The 26471-nt window shown below is 40.9% G+C and overlaps 1 protein-coding gene across 1 annotated transcript in view; it reads left to right on the top strand.

Annotated features, from left to right (window-relative positions):
• LOC131848870 (uncharacterized) overlaps positions 1 to 24325 on the top strand; it is an 83725-nt gene extending 59400 nt beyond the window's left edge. The window contains exons 13-32 of the mRNA XM_059198820.1: positions 462 to 633; positions 12913 to 13230; positions 14130 to 14340; positions 14609 to 14882; positions 15411 to 15791; positions 16215 to 16517; positions 16856 to 17245; positions 17524 to 17672; positions 17721 to 17860; positions 18207 to 18315; positions 19014 to 19080; positions 19588 to 19661; positions 20280 to 20394; positions 20911 to 21053; positions 21605 to 21723; positions 21754 to 21887; positions 22278 to 22453; positions 22753 to 22869; positions 23117 to 23433; positions 24063 to 24325. Of these exons, the coding sequence (XP_059054803.1) occupies positions 462 to 633; positions 12913 to 13230; positions 14130 to 14340; positions 14609 to 14882; positions 15411 to 15791; positions 16215 to 16517; positions 16856 to 17245; positions 17524 to 17672; positions 17721 to 17860; positions 18207 to 18315; positions 19014 to 19080; positions 19588 to 19661; positions 20280 to 20394; positions 20911 to 21053; positions 21605 to 21723; positions 21754 to 21887; positions 22278 to 22453; positions 22753 to 22869; positions 23117 to 23433; positions 24063 to 24166 (3813 nt within the window). The 3' untranslated portion in view covers positions 24167 to 24325. The remainder of the gene's footprint in view (positions 1 to 461; positions 634 to 12912; positions 13231 to 14129; positions 14341 to 14608; positions 14883 to 15410; positions 15792 to 16214; positions 16518 to 16855; positions 17246 to 17523; positions 17673 to 17720; positions 17861 to 18206; positions 18316 to 19013; positions 19081 to 19587; positions 19662 to 20279; positions 20395 to 20910; positions 21054 to 21604; positions 21724 to 21753; positions 21888 to 22277; positions 22454 to 22752; positions 22870 to 23116; positions 23434 to 24062) is intronic.
• The last annotated feature ends 2146 nt before the right edge of the window (positions 24326 to 26471 follow it).

Below are 26471 nucleotides of genomic sequence, written 5' to 3' on the forward strand. Positions count from 1 at the left end.
TCTATTCTATTCTAATATATGGAGGGTATGCGGGAGGAAGTTCCTCTGTAAGCGCAGTCACTTAGATCAACTGTTAGTTGTCAAGTCCACTTAGATTCTAGAGTGTGGGGATGACTATAAATACGGTACTGACGATGGCAATCTGCCACGCTAGCGACACACCCCTTTCAGCCAGTAGTCCTCCTTCATATATGATATCCTCCAGCAGTTTTTTTTTTTTAGTGGATGATAATGGAATGGTGCTCCCGCCTGCGTTAACGGTTTACGCTGGCGGGGCACCAGTGGAGGATGATAAGATGAGCATGAGGTCAGGTCAGTTAGCCCATCGTGACAAATTCACCAGTAATTTATCACGATGGTTTCCAGGGGGAACCGCGTGGAGGTCAACCTGACATGGTACATTGCTAGCAATGAGACCATCAGTCCACATTACTAACAATCCTCTTTCCCCCTTCCTCCAGCAGTTGGCGCCATCAATAATCGTGACGTCGACACCAGCGCCGACGTCGTGCGTGACGTCATCGGTGACGTCATCAATGACGTTGCCGGTGTCGGGCGCGGGAAGCAAACCGCCGACGCCGCAGCCAGCGCAGCCGCCGACGCCCACGCAGCCGCCGCCCACACCGGAAGCCGGTGAGTGATGATGATGATGATGATTTATTAGAGATGTGTATAAAATAATCGATGATGTGTTCTTTTTTATTGTCTAAATGGCAATATAACATATATGATATTTGCTAGATATCAATTGACTGGGAGCGAGGATGTTAAGATGTTATATTATACAGTTAAATATTTTAACGCAATCGTATTATACAATTAAAAACAAACATATATTTTGTGATATATATATGAAATTTAAACGGCATCAGTGGTCTGGCGTTCTTAGCTCGCCGCTTTACACCCTATATTTGCAGGTTCGATTCCACCCACGGTCGAAATAATTGTATTCACGAGTCTGATTGTTTATCATACATAGAAAACACCCAGGCCGATACAAACAATGTTACTCGTGAATACAAATGTTTTTGCCGTGCAAGGAATCGAACCCGCGACCATCGGACGTAAAGCGGTGTGCATCATGTGTTAGGATAAAAGAGTAGTACTTACAAGAATAGACAAAAAAACGCCTGTGTAGTGTTTGTTGGAGGAATATTGCAATGTTTAATTTGTTTTAATTGAAATAAAAATGAATATTTAGAATATTTTGTACTCTGATTTTAAGTGACGCCACGGAATGTTCGAGAAGAAGTGCAAAATGTATATAAAACTAGCTGTCCCGGCAAACGTTGTTTTGCCATATAAATTAATAACGCTATAAAAAAATAGGATTGGAAAATTTAGGATTGTATGTATTCTTGTATGTTATATCATAAAAAATAGAAACTAAAAATTTTTTCTAAAAATTAAAAAAAATATAGCGGGTGGACTACCCCTAACATTTAGGGGGATGAAAAATAGATGTTGGCCGATTCTCAGACCTACTCAATACGCTCACAAAATTTCATGAGAATCGGTGAAGCCGTTTCGGAGGAGTATAGGAACGAAAACTGTGACACGAGAATTTTATATACAAGATAATATCAATGTTCTGTGCCTGACGATCCAAATTGGATTTTTATAATTTTGCTTTTAAATATTTTAAAGGGAGGATTATAGAAGAGGCAACGTCTGGCCAAAATATAAGTACTTATATAAAATAAAATGGATTCACGTCGATGGACGACGTATCCCAAAAAAAATATACAATATGTCTGATTATAGCCATAAGGCTGATGGCAGATGGAAAGAGAAAAGGGAAAATATTAAAGGGCTATTTGGGATCGCAAATATGTAGATATAATAGATGTATAGATAAGTAGCTAATATTAATATTTGGCCCCGATTGTGTTATTTATGTGCTCCCGATATTTGGACGCCGTTACAAGTACCACAGTCACGGGCCGACACTTTATAATGTATGCATTTGACGTCGTTACAAAGTTAGTTGTTACTAAAATTAGGTACAGTATGAACTATTCATGGTCGTAATATATATATATGTTTTAGTATATTTTCTGCATTTGCAACTATATGATTAAATAATCTATTGGATCCTATATTATTAGTTTAATGTTATACTAATAATGACTATAATTGTGTATTTAAATTTTAAAAACTATTTATATTAAATGGTTACTGAAGAGAGTTATTATAAATCTTACATCGTTTAACGATCGCTTGTTCTTGTTCATAATCTAAGAACAGTTATTAAAATGATTGTCGGTCTAGTCAAGGAATAAATAATTTTACTGCTGACTTAAAAAAACTGGAGGTTCTCAATTTGAATAGTGTTTTTTGTGTTATCTTAGAATTTTTTTACATGTATATCACTTTACATTTGACTTCTTAATTGTGGTTTCGAGTCGATTCTTGATCCAGCCAAGGAATGTATAATTTTACTAACGATTTCAAAAATAGGTAGAGCTTCTCAATTCAACTTTATTTTTTGTGTTACCTCAGTACTGTTTTATATTTATATTGAATTCATGTTTTCTTTTATTACTTTAAAATTGATTCAACTTATCTAGTCCACTTTTGTATTTATGAGTATGATTGTTTGTATCGGTCTGGCTGTTTTCTAGGTATATTATGTATGTATTTACGAAAAAAAATTATTTATGTATTTGTATCAGTTATCTAGTACCCATAACACAAGCTTTAGCTAGCTTGACCTGGGTCTAGATGGTGCTGTGTGAATTGACCTGAGATTATTATTATTATATATTATTACTTTGAATTTAATGGAGATCTGGCCAGTAGTTTTTGAGTTATTCTTAGTAATACAATTGAAATAGGATTTAACGTGGTCTGAAGTCGTGTTTAACGATATTAATTGACAATATATTCAAGGACAGTTCGAGGATTGTCCAACCATCTGTTTAATAAGATGAAAATAAATTTAAACATCGTTAATTATTAAATTTTTATTTTAACAACTTTACAATTGATTCAGATAATTATTTAACCTACGGGGAGTAAGCTCGACTGAGATCACTGAATACTGATATGTTTCACAAATTCACTACCCGACCGTCTAAACATTTAGTTTTTTTTTCTTCTTCTCGCTCTGGCAAACTTTAATTGTCACCGACACTTGAGGGTTCGCCTGCACGTCGTGACCTTGTCGCGACGTCCATTTATTGTGCTATTAATTTGTCGCACTCGACGTCGACGGCTCCGGCTGTATCTCGCCACTCGTAGTCACGTTCGATTCCTCGGCGTGGCACCGCTTCCTGTGCTTGTGCACGAAGTAATACGACGGAAACTTGGACCCGCACGTCTTGCAAGGATAGTAGTGCAGAGTGGTCTTCGCGTGGTTAGATTTTCGGTGGCGGCACGTCCAGTTGCGCTCCGACGTGGTCTCCTGCCAGGCCACGTTGAGGACCCGACTGAAGCGGACGGGGCCGTCGCAGCACGCTATGTCCAGCACGGTGCTGGACTGACGTTTCGGTGGGTCGGGAGCTTCTATGCGCTCGACGTCGAGCTCGCTGGAGGACGTGGAGGCCGGGGACTGCGGCGGCGGCGTGGTAGGCGGTGACGGAGCCCGCGCGCGGCGCGGCACGGGCCGATGGGCGCCGGGCGGGGGCGCGGGCCGGGCCACGCACGGGCTGGGCCCGAGCCACGCGCGGTACAGCGACAGCATCCCGCCGCGCTCTCTCGCCGACTGTGGGAGGTCATATCGCGCGGATTCCTTATATAGCCATCGCGTCACGATCAAATTATAATTTGGATTTTCCTCTCTGGGACCGTGTTTGTTTTCCTAATGTTATGTCAATAATAAGATAGAACTACGACTCCGTCATACATTTACAGTTCAATATCGCCCCGATTCGATTTGATAGTAAATAAATCGTTTCAGACATAATATTTGGTTGTTTGTACAATGTTTTTCTAGCAAATACAAACAGCATCAAGTTAATTACTAAAGTTTGTTGGTAATGATGTTGTTTGTTGAAATTAATAAGATTATTTGATCGTAGTAATTATATTACGGTACAAAAGAATGTTAGTTTTTTAATATGAAATTTTAATTGCAAACAAGCAGATAGCTTACAGCAGCTTATCATAGGATATAATGTAGCTTACTTTTAGTAGAGGTGGTCACCACTTACCATCAGATGAGCTGCCAGCTGGTTTACCATCTCAATTCCAATTATGATAATCAGTGATTTCAATCATAAGACTGTATAGACTTTAGACAAGAAGTACTTATTATTATATTATAAAAAAGTTACGATACTTACAAACTTTCGCGTTTATAATATTAGTACCTACTCGCCCAGGCTTCGCCCGGGTGTACATGTATTATATATATAAACCTTCCTCTAAAATCACTTTATCTATTTAAAAAAAATCGGTTTTAAAATCCGTTGCGTAGTTTTAAAGATTTAAGTAAAAGATTAAGATAAGTGTGCGAAATTTCATACGACTCCAACCACGCAGTTACCTTAAAAGAGGGTTCAAAGTTTTTGTTTCACGTATTAGTATATAGATACCAACTCATACACAAGTATGATGCTTCAAAATCAAACGTAATTTTTATATGTCCTCCGCTATGACACGCTGTAATCTTTGTTCAAAACGACGCTTTTTCTAAGCGAACAATGAATAATATATTCCCGTTTCGTTTGCGTAGGACTGTCGCGTTTTAACATCTGTATACTGCGGCCCATGGGACGCACGCCGGTTGTCTTGTTAGACGGTGGTATGCAACCATGAACCAAAATATTAACAATGGTAACTCTTCATTAATAACAAATAATGAGCATGGCAATAGTTGTTCATCCACAGGATTTTCATCTAATGTTAGAAATTGATATAAGTATAAATTTTAAATAACTCTGACTTTAAAAATAAGAGTTTTAAAAATTCTTCGATTGATTCGAAAAAAGTTGTGTTTTTTGCCAGTTCTTCTCAATTGAATATATATACTGAACTGGACGATAGGGAAAAAATACATAAAAAAATACGATACTAAGCGGCTAAAGTTACCTACATGAATAAATGATTTTTTATTTGATTTCTTAATTTCATATATACGTCGATTAAAAATTTACATCATTCTACGAAAATTATATTATTTTTTATTATCAGTTTTTTTTTTTATTTACGATCATCACACCAACTGACTTGTATGAGATTTGACACTGTTAAGACAGAGTTTGTTTTTATTTTTTAATTTTTCTTGTATACGATACTTATAGCCAATTAGATTTTATTAGATTTTGTTGCTTATTCCTGTTACTTTGAGTACATAGTTACCTAACTCAGTCGTAATCGTTGTCATATTCTAAAACCGAAAGCCTCACTGAATTCTTCCGTACAAACCAGAGGTTTTTCTCCAAATGATGTGTCTAGTCCAATAACTCCACCATGAGCTCCAAACCTGCAAAAATTAGTTGTCCAGTTATACAAAATACACATAACAATTCGTCAACACAAGAAAATGTCAAATCCTCATCTTTTGGTCGAAGAATCAGGAAACCTTGTAGATTCGATAATGAATAATTATTTTATTGTCTTGTGTAATATAAAACCTAAAAAGTTGTTATGTTAATGCTTAGATAATGGTTCCTTACGATGTAAACTCGTCGGTCCGCTACGGGACGCTTTGAATGGTTTATTATTCGAATGATTCTACCAGATCGCGTTCCATAAGTTATTTGCATGATAGTCTCTCGGGTCCTCGGGGACCCAGTTCCGCGCAATTGATTTCTTTCATGATTCTTGACAAGGAACAAGACTATAGTACCTATACTAGTATTTGAATGGAAATACTAAAAGAACTTTTGATATTTATATTACGAATAAACATAAAAACGAATAGTCACGACTATTATCCCAGATGGGGTAATCAGAATTATTGTCAACTGTCGATGTTGTGGTGAACGCAACACTTCACAGGCTCACATTTCGCTCGGTATAGTTACATTCCACTTTTTTTTTTAAACGACCTTGTCTGATGGTATGTGATTACCGCCACCCATGAGCACCCGCAACACCAGAGGAATGTGTTCTTTCAGTTACAAGTAAATCTAAAAGAATATTGTTAACAGAAATTCTGACTATTGATATTACTTGTCTTATCCTATATATAAAATTTCATGAAGTTTAATTATATAAAAAAAGTAGTACGTAGAAGGGTCAAGGACATGCAGCCTTAATGAGAAATAATCTGCTTCTTCCTTCTCTTCTCTTGGCATATCATCTTTAGCACAGTCCAACCCTTTCTTGGCATATCATCTTTAACACAGTCTAACCCTTTCTTGGCATATCATCTTTAACACAGTCTAATTTTTCTTGGCATATCATCTTTAACACAGTCCAACCCTTTCTTGGCATATCATCTTTAACACAGTCTAACCCTTTCTTGGCATATCATCTTTAACACAGTCCAACCCTTTCTTGGCATATCATCTTTAACACAGTCCAACCCTTTCTTGGCATATCATCTTTAACACAGTCCAACCCTTTCTTGGCATATCATCTTTAACACAGTCCAACTCTTGCCATAGTCCAACTCTTGCCATATCATCTTTAACACAGTCCAACCCTTTCTTGGCGTATCATCTTTAACACAGTCCAACTCTTGCCATATCATCTTTAACACAGTCCAACCCTTTCTTGGCGTATCATCTTTAACACAGTCCAACTCTTTAACTTTAACACAGTCCAACCCTTTCTTGGCATATCATCTTTAACACAGTCCAACCCTTTCTTGGCATATCATCTTTAACACAGTCCAACTCTTGCCATATCATCTTTAACACAGTCCGTCTCTTTTTCCGCCTTCTTCAGCTCTTTCTTCCCTTTGCCCATATAACCATTTCAAATTAACCTAATATAGGTAGATGAGGCATCATAGACAGCGGATCAGCATATAATCCGCTTGTAGCGACGTAATCCATAGGGTTAACTCTAACCCGTGCGTGAACACACGGAATATTAAATGACAGACGGGGTCCAATGGACCGTACACTCTGGTTAATGAATTATAATTACTCTTTGTTAACTGTTTGTATACATTTTCGTAATTAGTTGTATTTGGATATCTATACTGATACTGTGTATTGTAGTTTTATTTTTATATCAATACTAGTTGACGCGCGCAGCTTCATTTGCACTTACACTTACTTGACGTTTATATTTCGTACAATTTACATTATAGCCTGTGTGTTATTCTGATGTATAAACTATATTATTGTAAAGTTTCATCAAAATGATTTCAGTATTTTTTGCGTGAAAGAGTAAGAAACATCCATCCATACTAACAAACTTTCGCGTTTATAATATTAATAAGATAATTAAATAACAGTATCCTAAGTTACACCTTTACTCTACTCTCTACTACTACTCCTTTACTTACTCCTCCGGGACTTTCACTAGCAGGTATCTAATATTATATATCTGCTATCTGCCAGTGAAAGTCCCGTCAAAATCGGTCCAGCCGTTATTAGCGAGATCAGACAGACAGACAATTTTTAAAAATTTATTTATGATGTAAGTACCGTCTTCAAAATTGGTCCAGCCGTTTAAGAGATTAGCAAGAACAAATAGCGAAACAATTTTTTTTTAATTAATTTTTTGATGCAAGTACTTTTTATACTTCATTTGCATTTAGTAAAAAAACTGTTAATTTAAAATTACAAACAGACACTTTATTTAAATTATTAACCGGGTCTTAACACGAATAATTTTATGGCAAATAAAGGTATTAACCTCTCTCGACGTTTCGACTAGGTTGCACTAGCCGTGGTCACGAGCCAATAATTTAAATAATGTATATTAAACACGAAAGTTTAAAAAAAAGACACTTAAATGTTATTTATTGGTATATATTTCTGACGTCACACAGATGTACCATGTACTACGGCGACATTTAATCTGGTAGATGTGGCTGTCCCGCTATTTGCACGGCAAACACGCGACGGGATGAGCTCGTTAAATCGTCACGCTCGGCATCACGCCGTGCAAACACGCCGCGCGTTTGACGGCGTTTATTATAGATTTACACTAGTTTTATAGGATTATTTTTATATAAATAATATTAATAATAAATAATTAATAACCCTGAATAATTAATAAGTGTTTTAGAAACAATATTTGTGGCCTATACAATAATATATAAAGATAGAGAACGGCTGAAGATTGTGATCAGAGGCATGCATTGGTAGCGGCCTATGTCATTTTAAAAATGAAATAATTCTAAAAATTATGTAATTAATACTATTGTAATATTAATCAAATCAAATCAAAATATCTTTATCTATGTATGTCTATTACAGACTTTTATGGTGTGTTAAATCTACAGTCAGTTCGGAATGGTTTCGAGATGAGAAGGACTGACAAGAAACTCAGCTCGTAATGACTGTTTCAATCAAAATCATTAATCATATTATGTACAGTTGTGTTTGTTATTAATTATTATAACATACATTGATGATTTAATTTTAACAAATTAATTCTATTAATGAAATAAATGTATGAATAAAAAAAAAGCTGACGTGTTATATGCTCTCGGAGTAGAATATAGAGATACTTTGGAAAATATGTTTTTTAATAAATTTACATGATTCTGTGCTTCATAAGGTTTGTACTTGTATTCGTTTTTACAAAGTCCAATATTAGTTGTTTGTTATTGTTAATATTAATATTAGAAATAACCTATGTATAATATGTATGTATTTATGAAAATATCTATGTATTTGTATCAGTTGTCTAGTACCCATATCACGAGCTTTAGCTAGCTTAACTTGAGTCTAGATGGCGCTGTGTGAATTGTTCTGAGATTATTTATTATTGTTACTAAAGCGTAGTTCAATATTACTAAACGACACTAACACAGAACCGTTTCCAATAATTACATACATTTAATTATTGTAATTAGTTTGCATTATAAATTAGTTAACCAACATAGCGGACGGAGGGGCGGCTCGTTGGGCGCCACTGCAAAATGTGAGCTCATCACAAAATCATGGCTCGTTTAATCATAGCTCTGAACAAGCGTAGCACACCGCATCCAATTAGAACTTGTTCAAATATCTGTAATTGGAGAGATTAATCGACAGTGCTCGTCGTGGAATTATCACAGCTGGATGTGATATACATTCTTACTTCATTCATAGTTGATACTGTACATTATGAATATGCGATTGTTTTTTCTATCTTGTTTCTATCTTGATTATCGCATGCCTCTTACTTGTTATTGTATAATTATTTATTTAAAAGAAAACATTTATACAAAAGAGCAACACAACATTCTTACTCATTCTTCTTGTGATGAATCTGCGTTCTGAATGAGTGGTAGAATAAAAGATATGATTTTTAAAAAGTGCTTGTATTTTTTACGTCGAGCAACACGGATGTTGTGAGGACAAGTGACTACACGAAATTTCGGATATAAGCTGATTTACTATATATTATGACATAAAGTTAGTGCATATACACTACAAAGTACCATACATATAAAATAATTTCAAAATAAAAGTTCTTGTTGGGCACAAGAACTTTTATTTTGAAATTATTTTATATACTACACTACACTACTACACACACTACACTATTGGTAGCAGACTTCCTCGATTGCGTTGATAGACCACTTCTTGAAGGTGGACAATATAGTGCCACCCGAGCCACAAAAGCCCAAAAACTAGATACTAGTACTAAAGTATTATTTTATGCATAAAAATACACTTAAATATAATGAATAATATATTTATGCCGCATGATGTTAAGTCCGCCAAAGTTACTTTACTATTTTTTGTATATTGTGTGCATTGAAGTTAAATAAATAAATAAGTAATTTATAAATATAATAATAATAATAATAACTCTTTATTGTGCATACATATTACAATCCTTCTGTGCGAAATTACATATTCCTCCGTCCGCGGAATTCTCGTAAAGAGAGGTACAAAGATTTTGCTTCACACGTTCTATTCCATTGGTTATATCGGTGGTGCAGTGGTTGGAATGATGGAGTCTGCAAGGCAAACGTCTGTGGTTTACACAGAGAGTTCAGTAATTAGCGCCCGCTGGGATATACCTTGAGTTAAGCGCCCAGATACTCTAGATTAGGACAGTCAGACGCGTTATGTAGGTTTTCAGTTTGTTTCAATAAGGAACATTTTACATTTATAGAGCATATTATTAGATATGTATTGGGGAAAGAGTATTGTTAGTAATAGGGACTAGTGACTCCATTGAAAGCAATGTACTATGACTTGCAACGTTACATGTAACATCTAGTCAGTGAAACAACTTATTAATTTTCTTTTTATAGTTTACTAGCTCGTCCCGGCTTCGCTCGGGTGTACATGTAATAAATATATAAATCTTCCTCTTGAATCACTCTATCTATTAAAATAAATCGCTTCAAAATCCGTTGCGTAGTTTTAAAGATTTAAGCATACATAGAGACGGACAGACAGCGACCGCGACTTTATACTATGTAATGATAAGAAGAAGGACTTCATGGTATACTTGAATCTCGAGATTTATAATTAATATTATAGATGGGTAGATAAATATCCTATCCATTGTACACAAACTTGTCTAAAAGTTACTCCGAGCTCTAAAGAGATCTGGATTGTTTAACTGACAGTGCAGAAGCTGCGTCGAGCGCAGTGGTAACTTAACTGTTAATAGTTGAACTAACACTGCACATTTAATGTTTGCATACTAACCAACTTATAGCCAAGCGTTGTTAGATATCCCGCCAAAAATAGAATGGAATAGAAAATCCTTTATTCACATAAAACTTAATTTTGAATAGTCATAATAATTTTTTTAATCTACCGCTCATTTGGAAAGCTGACTCATCACAAGAAGAACGAGCAAGGAACTTGTGTGTCGCTCTTTTAAATAATCCTTGTAAGTTCACATATTTCAAGTCGAAACGTGTGAATACAAACTATTAACTAGTAACACTAATTTATAAAGGACAACAGATTTAAATGCTTTTGAATAAAAAATGTGGGATATGTTTGTTGTAAGCGGACAATCTATTAGGCACATTGATTTTAGTAGAAAAAAATGTGTTGCAACTGTGGTGAAAACCAGATTCAATTATATTTGCTGATATATATCCACTGAACATCTCTATAAATACCTTGATTTTTTACATGACAGATTTTATCCATTCAGTATGTTGATATTTTTCGTTTCTCGACTTAAGTGTGGTTTATACTGCACCAGACAAGATTTGATTATCTTTTTTATTTTGTTATACATAATAAGATCTCCTTATATATGTGGCTAACATATATGTCCCGGTTTTTTTTTTTAACTTTGGTGTTATTCTGTGTTTAGTATTATTTGAATGGGACCTTATTTGAATTCTGTACATATAATATACATTTATTTGGTGTTGCAAGGTTTTTTAATAATTAATTAGCTCTTAATAATTTGTAAAGTTTTTACCGACAAACCGTCACCTGTGCGACTGTAGACTTTCGTTTTATATATGGGATAAATGATCAAAAAATGGTAGGACTGACTATCGACCTAAACCTCGTTTACGATTTTAGACATTCAAACGAGTATCGTTAACAAATGTACTCCATAACCCAGTCTTTGATCACATTTCATAATCCAGTCATCATTTGCACATGTAGTACATATGGTTTAGTGCAATTAACATAAATTTCGTTACAAATTAAGCCAGAATAATTTGCAATGGATCGTATAAATAATTTAACGGCGGGAATCTCAACTAATCCGACTAATTTGACTAATATGCTTAGTGATCGCGCCCGCCGACTGAATATTGCACGAGGCTGTCTGCCGCGACTGCACGCCTCTGATTTACAGCGTTTCATGTACCCTACTTAATATTAATATGCAATGTTTGTTTGTATATCACGTTATATGGGTGCTCATTTGTTTTTTATTGATGAATATGGAATGGTGCACCTGCCTGCGATTTACGCTGACGGGGCACCAGTGGAGGATGAAATCAAGTCAGTTGGCCCATCGTGACAAGTTCACCGGAATTTATCACGATGGTTTCGAGGAGGAACCACGTGGAGGTCAACCTGACTGACAATGTTAACGATGGGTAGATAGTTCACATTACTAACAATATCTTTCCCCCCTGGGTGCTCATTTTTTTTATTGATATTGCGCTGGCGGGGCCCTGTGGAGGATGATAAGATGAATACGAGGTCAGGTCTAATTAGGGTCTAATTAGGAGGAGAGGTATAATTTTTAAATATATAATATAATGTAACTAACTGTGCCCACGACTTCATCCGCGTGCAATAGAGAGTTTGGATACGTTAAAATATAATATTTAATATAGAAAAATGTTTTAGCGATCTAGCCTAAAAAATGATTTCATACAAACATTACTCCAATAATAAGTTTCAAACTTTAAAAATCATGATATTTCCATACAACGTTTCGTCTCTCATTTCAAACCCCTTACAGTCGGTTTTTCTCGTTTTTTTAGAGTATTTTTTTTTATTTGAGTCTTTGGGCTATTGTCAGGTGCATGGACCTGTAGCACTGCGATCTACATAGATCTATTGTGTTTCCAAAGTTCACTACTTAGGTCCGTCAGGGACAAGAATTGAAGGATATTCCTTGGAGCGATGCTTTTTATTTCCTCAGGAAAGAGTGTAAACTTTCCAAAGGAGATATTTCGTTTATGCGTGTGTGGGCTACAACCACAAGGATGTGTTATGGCGCTTCCTCTTCAGTTTGGCAACATCTGCAGATTTTTGTTGTGCTTAGGCCTAGGTTTGCCACATGTTTGTCCTGTGAGGGCTCTAGTCATCATGCATAATGTTGTTTTTATTCAGTTTTACTCAGTACTTTTTAGTGCGTTTCTCCTAGAACAGATTTCATGGTGTTTCTTTTTGTCTACAGCTGCGACGGAGGTGGTCGTCGGCGCGGACAATACGAGCGTGGGCGGAGCTAGTGCGGGCTCGTGCGCAGTTTGCGGGGCGAGCGGCGCGTGGCGCGCGGTGGCTCGGGCGCGCGCAGCTCAGTACGGGCTGCAGGAGGCGGCGGCCGGCGCGCGCGTGTGCGAGCCGTGCCACTGCCGCTGCGTGCGCGCGCGGTACACGCGCTGCACCGTGCGGGCCTGCCCGGGCCCGCGCGTGCGGGCCAAGCGCCTCAGACACCTGCCGCCGCGCTGGCACGACCTCGCGCCGGACCTCAAGCGGCCGCTGCTAGAAGAGTTCCGTGAGTGCACTTCTATTACTATCTACTATGATCTTGTAGTATATTTGGTGGCCTAGCGGTTTTGCTCACCGCCATTCTGCGGTCGCGGGTTCGATTCCTTGCACGGTACAATTATTTATACTCATGAATTTTATTGTTTGTATCAATGTGTATATATTATGGAGGTATTTACAAAAATTATATATGTATTTATCAGTTTACACAAGTTATGCTTAGCTTGGGTCTAGAGGGCGCTGTGTGAATTGTCGTGGTTAATAACAGAAGAATAGAAAATCATTTATTCAAATAAACTTAATTTAAGCACTTTTGAATAGTCATAACAATTTGTTTTTTATCTACCACTCGTTCGGAAAGCTGTCTCATCACAAGAAGAACGAGCAAGAAACTTGTGTGTTGCTCTTTTAAATAATCCTTGTAAGTTTACATTTACAAGTCGAAACGTGTGAATACAAACTACCAACAAGCACTAATTTTTTGGGTCAAATATAACCTTGCAATAAGATTAAATCAGTCGTAGTGATAAGAGCAGACCAGTCCCTACAAGCAGCACTCGTTCACGAGTATGACGGATGAGCCAGCCATCACTGCGCTCGACCATATTTTAGGGAGCCCATTGACCCGGCCCACCACGCCGCCACATGTCTGGACATTTTAGTGAGCATGACTACTCATTCCGCACGACCACGTCACAGCTACAAAAGTTACTATATGGTAGTTACAGTATTCGCACTTTACATAAGGATGCATGCGGCAATCAATACAAAAGCCGCTACGCTATCATATATCAAGAAAGCAGTAAGAAGCATTAAGCTTCCTCTGCCTACCTCTTAAATGATCTGGTATGAAGATAGAAAGGTAATTATTTAACGTTTGCGATAATTGACTCAATTGTTGTACAGAAATACCGAGTGATCTCAGCAAATGCTGCCTGGCATGCTTCAAGCGGATCACGAGACGACTAGAATCCATGGGGGAAACCACAGAACCCTCGGAAGAGGAGGTGTCCCGATTGAGGAGTTTGCTCAAGGAGCACGGCACGGCGTGGGAGCGGATAGCACCTCTCTGCGGTAGAACGCCGGCCAGCCTGAAAGCATTTTATTTCACGTATAGGTTTGTTGTTTTTCAACTTTTTTACTGATGTATCGCTTCTATTGATTGTAGCGTAACATTATATGGATTAAAGCTTTCCTCAAATGGACTATCCAACACAAAAATAAGTTTTCAATTCGAACCAGTAGTTCCTGAGATTAACGCGTTCAAACAAACAAACTCTTCAATTTTATAATATTAGTGTATACGTTAAGTGTAGTCATAACCTGAACAGACCGACCCCACAAGCAAGATATATATATATAAATCGTGTGTTATCGCACAACAGGAAAAAGTACCAGCTGGAAGCCGCGGTGGCGGAGCGGATGGCGGGCGCGGGCGGGGCCGGGGGCGGGGCGGGCGGCGCGGGGGACGGCGCGGGCAGCTCGCGCTCCTCGGAGGGCGGCAGCTCCGGCGACACCGACTCGTGCGGGGAGTCCCCCCCGCCGCCGCCCGGCCCGCGCCGCCCCCGCGCGCGCCCGCCCGCCCCGCGCCGCCCCACGCACGACGACGACTCCTCCGCCACGGAGACCGCCGACGAGGAGACCGAGCCCAGCGCCAAGGTAAACACGATGCTATTATATATATTAAATGGACTGTAATGAAATGATGCACCCGCCTCCTTTGACCGATGTTAAAATGACCATGAAGTCAAATCAGTTAAGCCGTCTTGCAAATGGCAATTTAAATCAAATTTCGAATCTAACTGTAAATATATTTTTACTCAAGTCGCAATTGTAGTGGTTGCAGAGTGGGTGAAATTCTATCATAATTGAATTAAATTACAAGTTTGTAACATTTTTAAGATTAAAAATTTGTTTCACGTATATATATTACTTTGATAACAGCAGAGAAACAAACCTCTATTCGCAAAATTGACAATTAACAATATTAACATTATTTGACATTATTTGACGTTTTGTTATTAGTAGTTGTACATGTTTTTTTTATATTTTTTTAAATATTTTGCACTCCTTCTCTATATAAACTATAAATATCTCAAATTTCATAATCCTTCGTCTGCGGATTTTCGTATAAAGCGGTAAAAAATTGCGTCATAAATATAATGATATAAATAATATTGTTTCCAGATTTTACCACCTACATCAATACCGGCGCCCGCGTCGTCGTGCTCGAGCACACCGCTAGCGACGTCCGTCCCCACCATCGCCATCACCAGCGTCGCGGGGACCTGCACCGCGACGGGCGCGGGCGCTATGTCCGTGTCGGTGGCGGGCTCGCAGCCGGCCACGGTGGCGGTCTCGAGTTCGAGCTCGGCGGGGGCGGGGCCGGGGCCGGGGGCGGGGGCGGGGGCGGGGCCGGGGGCGGGCCCGGCGCCGGGGCCCGCGCCCGCACGCAACGGGCCCGCGCACCACATGTCGGTGCGGGACCTGGTGCTCAACATGATCGAGATCAGCGTCGCCAAGCCGCCGCAAACCGTGCCGCCCACGATCAAACCGCAGCAGATCAAGGTATCTATAGTTTATTGCGCAACACGCTTTCCTTTCTAGTTCTTCTTGTGATTCTGAGTTCCGAATGAGTGGTAGAATAAAAAAAATGTGACTGTTCAAAAGTGCTAATGTTAATTATTTGAATATTTATTATTTTTATTTCATTCGATTTTTATGAATACGTACATAAATTACACCTGTATATAAATAACCTGATTGATACAATTTTATCGATTAATATTCATACTTATGCTATTGTTCTTCATTCTGGTGATGATCTTAGTCAAAGCTAGAATGACATTAAACCGTTCCATAAGTTCCTCATTCCGGTTAAACTATAAAGGGTATCTACGGTTATCAACATTAGAATAGTTAAAAAAATTGTGTTGTTGAGGCATAGATACATCATCTATGGTTGCGTATATCGATGTATCGGTTCGACAGACCGCTGGCGCGGGTCCGGGAGCGGCATCGGGCTCGGCGGGTGCTGGGCGCGAGTCGCTGGCGACGCTGAGCGTGGTGAGCAGCTCGCACAGCGCGCGCAGCTCGCCGCGCTCGCCGCACAGACCCGCCACCATCACGCCGCTGCAGCATCAGCACCAGCACCACCCGCACCACCCTCACCAGCAGAAGGACGGCGTGGTGGTGCTGCACATCGAGCCGCGGCCCGAGCGGCCCGAGCCGCTGCTCGACCTCAGCGTCAAGCGACCGCGCCACGACCTCACCTTCCCGCATCATCAGAAACCGGTACTATATCACAGATCGTACATTTATCTTAACGTCTACAACCTGACAAGGATATTTTATGTATGGCACTACTACTTAACGTATGATTTGAGATGAATATTATTAATCGCATAATTAAATAATAATTCGGCTCGAAGGACTGAAATATAACTACGGTCCTTTGAGTCGGATTAAAAATAAAAGAATTATTATTCCATGAACATAAAATCCCATACTCTAAAACTAATGTAGCTGGTGTGTTTTAATAAAATCTCCAATTAAAAATCTGTTACTTTTTAACTCTTACAAAATAGCAAAAGTGTAAAATAGTACACTAATTATTTGTTTAATGCCACCAGACGTACCGGACTTCCCCGGGCGAGTACCCCCCATATCGGGCGCAAGCTCCATCGGGAGCCGGACCCGGGCCTGGCGCTGGAGTCGGGACTGCAGATCGCAAACCGCAATCTGGTCCAGGACCGAAAGGCTCCATCACGCTGGGCACACCGTTATCTATGGAGGCGCGGTACGAGCCTAAACCCGGATCTATCACCGCCGGCACGCCTGTGCACGCTCATCCGCAGCATCAGCAGCATCCTCAGCATCAGCAGCATCAGCAACACCAACAACACCAACAGCATCAGCAGCATCAGCACGCCGACAAGAGGAACTTCGACTACTACAAGAGAAGAAGTCCGGCGGGCGCGTACTACAATACGCGGCCGCATTCGCCTTCTTCGTTTTCACCGGTAATTGTGTGCATTGAATATTGTATTAATTTATATTATAGATTTGTTTAAATTAATTTTAGTTTATCAAAAAAAAAATCATCAAACAATTAAAAAAAAAAAGAATATATGAACATTATACTAACTAATAGACGGTTCGAGTCCGGCTCGATGAACCGATCACATGGAAAGTCAATGTCGTACCGATTAAATAATTAGGAACGTGTGACGTTCCTTCGTAGTCTCTAAAGTCAGAGTGGAGGAATAGATTAGGAGTGTGCGTATGGTTTCCGGCGCAGCAGCAGACGGCGGCGTACTCGCGCAGCCCGTACGGGCTGGAGCAGCGGCAGATCATCATGGCGGACTTCATCACGTCGCAGCAGATGCACGGCGGCGCGCGGCGCGCGGGCGAGCGGCCGCCGCCCGGGCCGGCCGCGCCGCCCGCCGCGCCCCCCGCCGCGCCCCCCGCCGCCGCCGCCGCGCCCCCCGCCGCGCCGCCCGCGCCCCCCGCGCCGCCCGACCGCCCCGCCTCGCCCTACGCCGCGCGCCGCGACCCGGAGCCGGTGTCCGTCATCCAGCGCCGCACGCCGCACGTCTACCCGCACCAGCACGCGCACCCGCCGCCGCCTCCTCCCGGTAACCGCTGCGTTTTATCTTACCCACTCAAAAAACATTGTTATAGACATGTATTTACAGAATACGTTCCCGACGTTACTGTTACTGTTGTAGCGTTTATAAAAGTAAACAACGACAGGTCAATTGAATTGATTTAAAACGGGACTATCACACATTTTCATCGATAATAATAATTTGACATACCTAATCCACTTGTATCTAATGTTTTATTATATATCTGTGATGTGAGTGATTTTTATTATATAATCATCAGCTGTATGAAGTTCCATCACCACATTACATCTAAAACCGTTGTATCAAATTCATATTGATTGCTGTGTCCTGACCTGATGATTGGTGGCGGCAGGTCACGAGGCGTTCACGTCGCTGGTGGACGTGGCGTCGGCGGCGACGGCGCTGCCGGTGCCGCGCGGCGCGCCCGACCACAAACCCGACCACAAGCACCACGATGCAAGGTACGTCCCCTGGCTTCTATACTACGATCAAATTCTGGTCCTTCGAGCCTGCTGGCACTACGAACAACGATTCAGCTCAAAGGACTGATAACTAATTCCGGTCCCTCGAACCGGATTCCACGAATAGCGACCGGACTCAGAGGACCGACAACTAAATTCTAGTCCTTCGAGCGGGATTATTAGACATATCTTTTATTTCATAAACAGTAACTAATACTATATATTCATCGAATTGAAAATGATTAGGGTTATTAAATAAATATGTGGACGGATCATAGTAAAGAAAGTAGTTTTAGACTTTCACCTGATTGGGTATCTTTGTATCACTTATTTCTACGGTCAAGCACATGGCTTTTTAGGCTGTGTTATAGTTTGCTGAATGAAAAATGTTAAGAAAATTATAGGGTACATTGGTATAATATCTTAATCGTCTCAAATAGCAACACATAAAAGTGACTACAAGCGTCACGTGATGACGTGATATCCATGGTCCTTTTCGAATATATAGACAGCTGATGATACTTTCCATCGAGAACAGCAATCAATATCCATTAAAATTAGCATTTCATTCCAAACAAAACTCCACCTGTTTTAACATTCGCGTAATACTCTAATCGTACGGTAAAATTTGTACCACATCACAACTTCCCCAGAAAAATAAAGCTATTTTATTGATAAGATATTTGTAACTATTGTAGGTTACAAGATAGGCTCCAACGAGACATGGCGATAACGAAGTTCCACCAACAACAGCTGCAGTATCAGGTAAGCATCTAAGAACCCTTTAATAAATTATATCACTCATTAGGGAGGGGGAGGGAGTGAGGAGGGAATATATTAGGAGAAGATAAAATAAATTAAGAAGAAAAAATTAAAGAAAATACATTAATTTCATAATGTCACACTCAAAAACTTACTAATATTCTAAACGCGAAACTTTGTGAATACGGATGGATCAATGTTTGTTACTCTTTCCCGCAATAACTAATAAATGGATTTTGATGAAACTTTACAGTAATATAGTTTATATATCAGAATAATATATAGGCTATAAATTTCATACGGGTGGAACCCCGTTTTATTCTGATATCTAATAATATATCTAAACCTAATCTAATCCTAATCTAATATACCTTAGAGTTAAAATATGTAATAATAAGTTTGAACTGTTAACAAATCAAAATATTAAGTTTTGACAAAATGTGACTTGAAGTTGTTAATTATTTTAAAATTCTAATAATATTTACCATTCGCATGTTTCTCTTCCAACAGATGATAGAAAGAGACAGAAGAGCACAGTTCCTCTCGGAGCGGGATAGACAAATCGCCATGCAGAATAGAGAAAGGTAATTCACTTCACTATTGCTATACTATTTGTGTAAACATAATTGTTTTATGAGAGTGAGTATACGTTATTCAAGTTATAACAATATCTCTGAACGGCGAGCAAACAGAAAGACATCCATTGCAAAAAGTTTTGGTTGATGATAGAAAATTTTAGGTTGTATGTATTTTTAATGCCGAATCATAGAAAAAAAATCTTTTGTCCATGTCCAAAGTATAAAAATTTCAGACGTATGCATAAAACTCCATCATAATCGAAATTTCAGAGAAGTATGGTTGTTCAAAATCTACCCTGTACCATCGTGATCATATTAGAGGATATTAAAAATAAATAACAACCTCAGACGTATACATAAAACTCCATCATAATCGAAATTTCAGTGAAGTATGGTATTAGTTGTACACCATATCTCTCTGAAATTTCAATTGATATTGTGACACGAGAATTTTATATATTACATTATTTATTTTCAATTAAATGGCAAGTGAAACCACCGGGCATTACTAAGTATGCTAATATTGTAAAGTTGAAAACTGTGATTGTATGTTTGTAATCGGTAATTAAAAAAAAGATGTAGTAATTTATTGGTGCACGATGTAATGTAAGTACGTTATGGCAGGGAGCGTATGGCGATGCAGGAGCGTCACATAGCGATGGAACAGCACCAGCAACACCAACAGCAGCAGCAGCACCATCAGAACCAGATGATGCACGACAGGCACCACCTACAGCACGTGCGTACAACACACAGATTCTAATTTATTTATTTGAGCGACCAACAACACATTCAGTATGAAGTTATAATTATTATCTATTGGTAGTAATGTGGACTGATAACCCTATTGCCGGCAATATGCCATGTCAGGTTGACCTTCACGCGGTTCTGATGCGTAAACTGAACCGTGATCGTGACAAACTCACCAGGAATTTATCACGATGGGCTAATTGACCTGACTTCATCTATTATCCTCCACTAATAACACACTCCTCCAGCGTAAACCGTTAGCGCAGGAGAAGCACCATTCCATAATTATCCAATAAAAAACCCACCTGATGGAAAATGCCAACTGACGCGTCACATACATTCAAAATCAAAATATCTTTATTCATATAGGTCTATCACAGACTCCTATGATATGTCAAATCTAATAGAATGTGCTTTCGAGCTTAGAACTGACAAAAACTCAGCTCTTATTCTTTCAAATGAGCTTGTACATGATTACAAAAATACGACTTTCTTGTTTGTACAGGGCGGATGTGAAAACAACCGGTCGGGGTCCGGACAGGGCGCGGGGCCGGTGGGGGGTGCGGGGGGTGCGGGGGGCGCGGGGGGCGCATACAACACGCCCAAGTTACGCGCACTCGCACCACACCTACTTGACAGGAAGGAAAGGTAAGTCCTACATTCGTATATCTTCACATATATTAATCATTTGCAAAACAATATAGTGACATCTGATGTTAAACTATTTCTTAAATGATTCACACAGCGCCATCTAGTCTCGAACTAAGCAGAGCTTGTACTATGGCTACTAATCATCTGATAGAAATACTTCATTACATTTTTTTCATAAACAAATGATATACATAGAATAGACTTCGATATATATAAATATTTATAATCATGAATATTAATTTTTCTATCGATTGAGTATCGAATCTGAGACCATCGTTCATGAGTAGTGTTTTAAATCGCTATTAGTTAATGGACATTTTGTTCTGAAAGCAACTATCCCTGTCTAAATGCCTTAAGAGCCTCTTGGAATGGGTTACTTAAAACGCACTAGAGACAACTTAACTAAACTTAATCTAACATAAGAAGTAGTAGCACTACTTGGAGACTAATTTGAATGTTTTCTTTTTGTTTGAGATTTTTTCTTTTTTATAGGGTTCTCTCAAATCGAGTAGATAGTATGTATACTTATATGAGAGTATTCGTTCCAGCCGGCCTACGGTGACGGTGAGTTCTGCGGGCCCGGGCGCGGGCGCGGGCGCGGGCGGGGGCCCGGCGCCGGGGGCGGGCGCGGAGCGGGGCGCGGCGGCGGGCGCGGGGCCGGCGGGCGGTGCGGGGGGCGCGGGCGGTGCGGGCGGCGCGGGGGGCGCGGGCGCGGCCGTCAGCAGCGAGGCGCGGGCGCGCGCGGCCGAGGGGAAGCTGACTGCGGCCTCGCTCATTGACGCCATCATCACGCACCAGATCAGCCAGACCTCCGACACGCAGCGGTTCCCGGTACGTATCCGCACCCGCACACGTTATTTCTTAAGGGTGCTTCGCGAAAGTGACACCCCTGGTGTATCTGACGTCCATGAGCTACGGGAACCATTTAATATCAGGTGGACCCATACCTCGGTTGAAGGCTAGTGAGGCTTATATCATTGCTAGCGATGTCGTCTCGATACAAGCTGTCAGGTCGACCTGGAAGTCAACATGACGACTTGTATTTTTTTTACGCCTTATGATTAATGAATGAGGGATAATGATGTAAAATTTTACGGTATACATATCGATAGATACTATTTTTTCTCGTCATACGTATTATAATATGTTGGTCGTGCTGGTACACAATACACACGAGTAGTATGTATATTAGATTTAGTAAATAAGAATCATCGGTTCCAGCAAACGATGCGCGAGTGCGACAACGGTCCGGCGAGCCAGCAACAGGACCGCGCCGCCGCCGAGCGAGACGAGGCGCAGGCCGCCGCACACACCGCCAGCATCAAGCTGGGGGACCTCGCCTCCAACATCATCACCAGGGACTTCTGCAGTCCCACCACCTCCGTCATGCACCACAAGTACGTCCTACTACATCTCTCTAATCATTATCTTAATATGTAAAAAAAAACGACCACTGAGTGACTACTAGTAGTAGTCACTCAGTGGTCGTTTTTTCATCAATTTTTCGAAATTCAATAATAAAACTCTCAGGACAATTCACATAGAGTCATCTAGTCCCAAACTAAGCAGAGCTTGTGTTGTTTTATTGTAGTAACTAAAGACATTAAAAAATAAAAGCTTAAGTATATACTACACTAAAAACAACTTTTAAACAACTACTTTGTCAATCTATTTACATAAAAAAAATTGTCAGCAGTAGCAGATTCGTGCCAACATCGGAAGCATACGGCAGCGATGAGTGGAAGCGGCGAGACGGCAAACATGGACCATTCCTCGAACCAGTCTCGCCGCCTGACTCTCATCATCAGAATAGGTAGGTCGATTATTGAAGGGATAAGGGAAGCTGCAATAGATGCTACAAAGTAAAGTATTTTGTTTAGAAAATACTATAATACTATTGCTGTAATTGGACCAGGAAGTGAAATCCAGGAAGAGAGTGCTTTTAACAAAGGCGATTTTGAAAAAATTACTGCTCTCGTAGTCTATATGCTTGTCTGTATTATCCTCTCAAAATTTAAGTTACTTGGAACGACAACAATATCCATATGTTCTCTTTGCAGAAACAACAACGCTCGGCGATACAGCGGCGCGGGCCCGGGCGGGGGCGCCGGGGCCGCGGGCGCGGGGGCGGCGGCGGCGGCGGGCGGCGCGGGGGGCGCGGGGGGCGCGGCGGGCGGCGCGGGGGGCGCGGGCGGCGCGGGGCCCGGCGGCGGCGTGCTGACGGCCTACGACTACGTCACCACGCGCATCGTGGAGGTGATGCGCAGCGACGCAGACGAGCGCGCCAAGCCGCTGCCGTTCCCCGGCTCGTACGCCTACCCGTACTCCGCGCTCAACGTCGCCACCGCGCCGCACCACCACCACCACCACCACGACGGTCAGCACACATTTAATTATATGCATTTAGTTATACAGCAGGAATTTAATATCCGGGGATAGCTATTATACTAAAAAGAAAGCAGGACAATTCACACAACGCCATCTACCCTCATGATAGGCAGAGTTTGTGTTATGGCTACACGACTGAGACATACATAGGAAGACCCAGTTCAGTACAAACAATCATACTCATGAACAAATAGTTTTACTGTCCGAGGAATCGAATCGGGACCACGGCCTATGCATATTTGTTTCTTTTCACGAAGTACTAAATACAATAGATGACGATGACGGATAAAGGTTATCTTTCATTTAAAAAAGCAGATGAAGTCGTAACTAATTAATAGATTTTTTCAAAATATTTATTTGTGAGGTACAGGAAACAAAGGTTTTAATAAATAACATATTTCATTCTACACAAAAAATTTAAGCTATATTATCCGGCTCGAAGGACCTAAAGGTGTGTAACACGATCTTTACATTGGATCAATTGCTGATTTTAATATCGCGTATTTAATTATAAATTAACTACGACTACGGCGTTGCCCTTACTATTTATATGACGCTGTATGGATTTTACTTCGTAATATTTGTGAGTGCGAGATTAACGGGGCGGATGTGTTGCAGGCGCGTCGAGCACGAGCGCGGCACCGGCGGTGAGCGTGGGAGGCGCGCCCGAGCCCGCGCCGCTCATGTCGGCGCAGTACGAGCCGCTCTCCGACGAGGACTGACGCCGCGCGCACTAGCGCCGCCCTCGCGCGCACTAGCGCCGCCCCAGCGCGCACTAGTGCCGCCCAGCGCGCACTAGTGCCGCCCAGCGCGCACTATCGGTCGTGGCGACCACGGATCCGGACGCGTGTCCACTGTTCAAACTTTACTCTCGCGTGGACCGCTCGACGTTTCGTGACGATCTTTGCGTTCTCAGTGAAAACGGTTATGTAGTGATCGAAAGACGCACCCCGCTACTGCCCTCCCGGGGCTTCTACTCGATTGTGATACAGTCTAACTAGCTACTTGTTTAGTCTCGAGCCTGCGAGCGATGATTAGTAAATTCTATGTTTAATAGCACTGCCGCTAAAGTGATGCAAAATTACCTCAATATATTTTAAATGGCAGACGGTTATGTCGGTGTGCGATTTTAAATGTGAAATTTGTTTGTAATATTTTATCCAGTCTTCCATCACCACTCTGACACTGGAGCCGGTTGAGAAGGTGCGGCCGTCCCGCGGGACGGACCCCTCACGGGCGTTCCGTTGCGTCCCACGGGACGGCGCGCCGGGCCCCCTCTACTAGAATAGGATCTCCGCGCGACTTCGTCCATTACTTAGCTACACTTAGGTACTTGTACATTGTGTATAGACTATTGTCTTATGTATGACTCGACACTTGCCCGGCCGTATGTATTCGCAGATTCCTCGCTAAATATTTCCGCCGAGCTCGCTTGCAGCCGACGGGCGCGAGGGAAGCAGCGGGTCGATGACTGTCTCCCAACTATTGGACTCGAGCTCGTAGGCGTATCTAGTTGCGGTGTCGTCCCGCTGGTTCCCTCTATTCTGTGTCGATGTGAATTATGACTTATGACACGTGCGCAGCGACGCGCCACGCTATATTGTGTTAATACAATTTTGTAAGATTTATTTTGTAAAGCTTCGCTTCGGATTTCGCTGCCACATTCACGTCAGTTAGCATTACGCGTAGTTGAAATTATTATCGTTTCTTGTAAATAGTTCGTCGCATTCAGTTTATGTATAGTTAGTACGTCGGCGCCGCGCAGCGAAGTCCGGAACGCATGGAATCGCAACTTTTCTATACTCGACGAAATTCGGATCTAGAATATTGAACTGTTTAAAACAATAATTATAAATATAGCATAAGCCGGATAAATGATTCAATGGTAAATTATATACATATGTAAAAGTGTATGGTTATTTGTAAACACTGTGCATTTGTAATTATACAGAAACTAGACGTAAGTTTACTATAGAGATTTCTTTTGTTAAGTTAGCTCGGCCGACGTGGCCCGTTATAAATATTGAAGGCGAGTGCGAAAGTGACAGGGTGCATGGAGCGTGTGTGGTGCGACTGTTGAGCGTGCGCGGTGCGTGTGCGGTGCGTGTGCAGTGCGTGTGCAGTGCGTATGCGGTGCGTGCGTGGAGCGAGTGCGGTCCGGGAGCGCGGCCGCGGCCGGCGCGCGACGTCACGCAGTTTGATTTGCGACAGATCCCACACGGTTGCGTTTTTAAACGACTCGCTACTCTCTCGCCTTTATATAGAGCCAGATCACAGCTTCATTTCCCCTTTTATTGTATAATATCATCATAAAAAAGCGGTTCCAATCGAAGACTATGAATTCTGTACAATATTAAATATCATTGATTTGTTTTCATTGTACCCGAATCTCGTGATTATTCATTATGCTTGTATAATATGCTTCTTCATAGCCACATGACATTGTAATTTAGAAGATCACCCGGCTAGCCCCACGCTTGGCGGGCGTTTAAAAACGCAAGCGTTATATATTTGTAAATGTTTTCGAGTTTACTTGTAAAATAAAAACGACTGATTAAATTTATTTGAGTGCGCGCGCCTGCGACGGCCGCCGCGCCGGCGGGCACCACATTGTGATTTCTTTATAAAACTGTAATGTATTTGTAAGTAGCCGAAAAGAAAACATAATCCTTGTAAGTCCGAACATAAGCGAAAACAAAGTTTTGGGAGGACAAATCAATAAATAAGATGCAAATCTAGTTTTTCTGTTTTATTTTCTCATCGAATAAAATTACCACTTACGACCCACTACTACCAGACTTACTCCTACGGAATGTCCGGATGGGCATGAGGAATACTACTTACTTCAAGTCTAGTAGTTTTCGAGGTCTTTTGAGTTCCACCATAACCAGGTTGGACTGAAAAGGACTCGTATCCAGTGCCGTAAAAAATATTAAATTAAAAAAACTACTGGCGTTTCATGACAATTCATGGTGCTGTATATGCGACGATTGACACTTTCTAGCTCATCAGCTTATCGTTCCATGA

The sequence above is a fragment of the Achroia grisella genome, unplaced genomic scaffold (assembly GCF_030625045.1).
Source record: "Achroia grisella isolate CSIRO2021 unplaced genomic scaffold, CSIRO_AGI_Agris_v1 utg598, whole genome shotgun sequence".
Lineage (NCBI taxonomy): Eukaryota > Metazoa > Arthropoda > Insecta > Lepidoptera > Pyralidae > Achroia > Achroia grisella.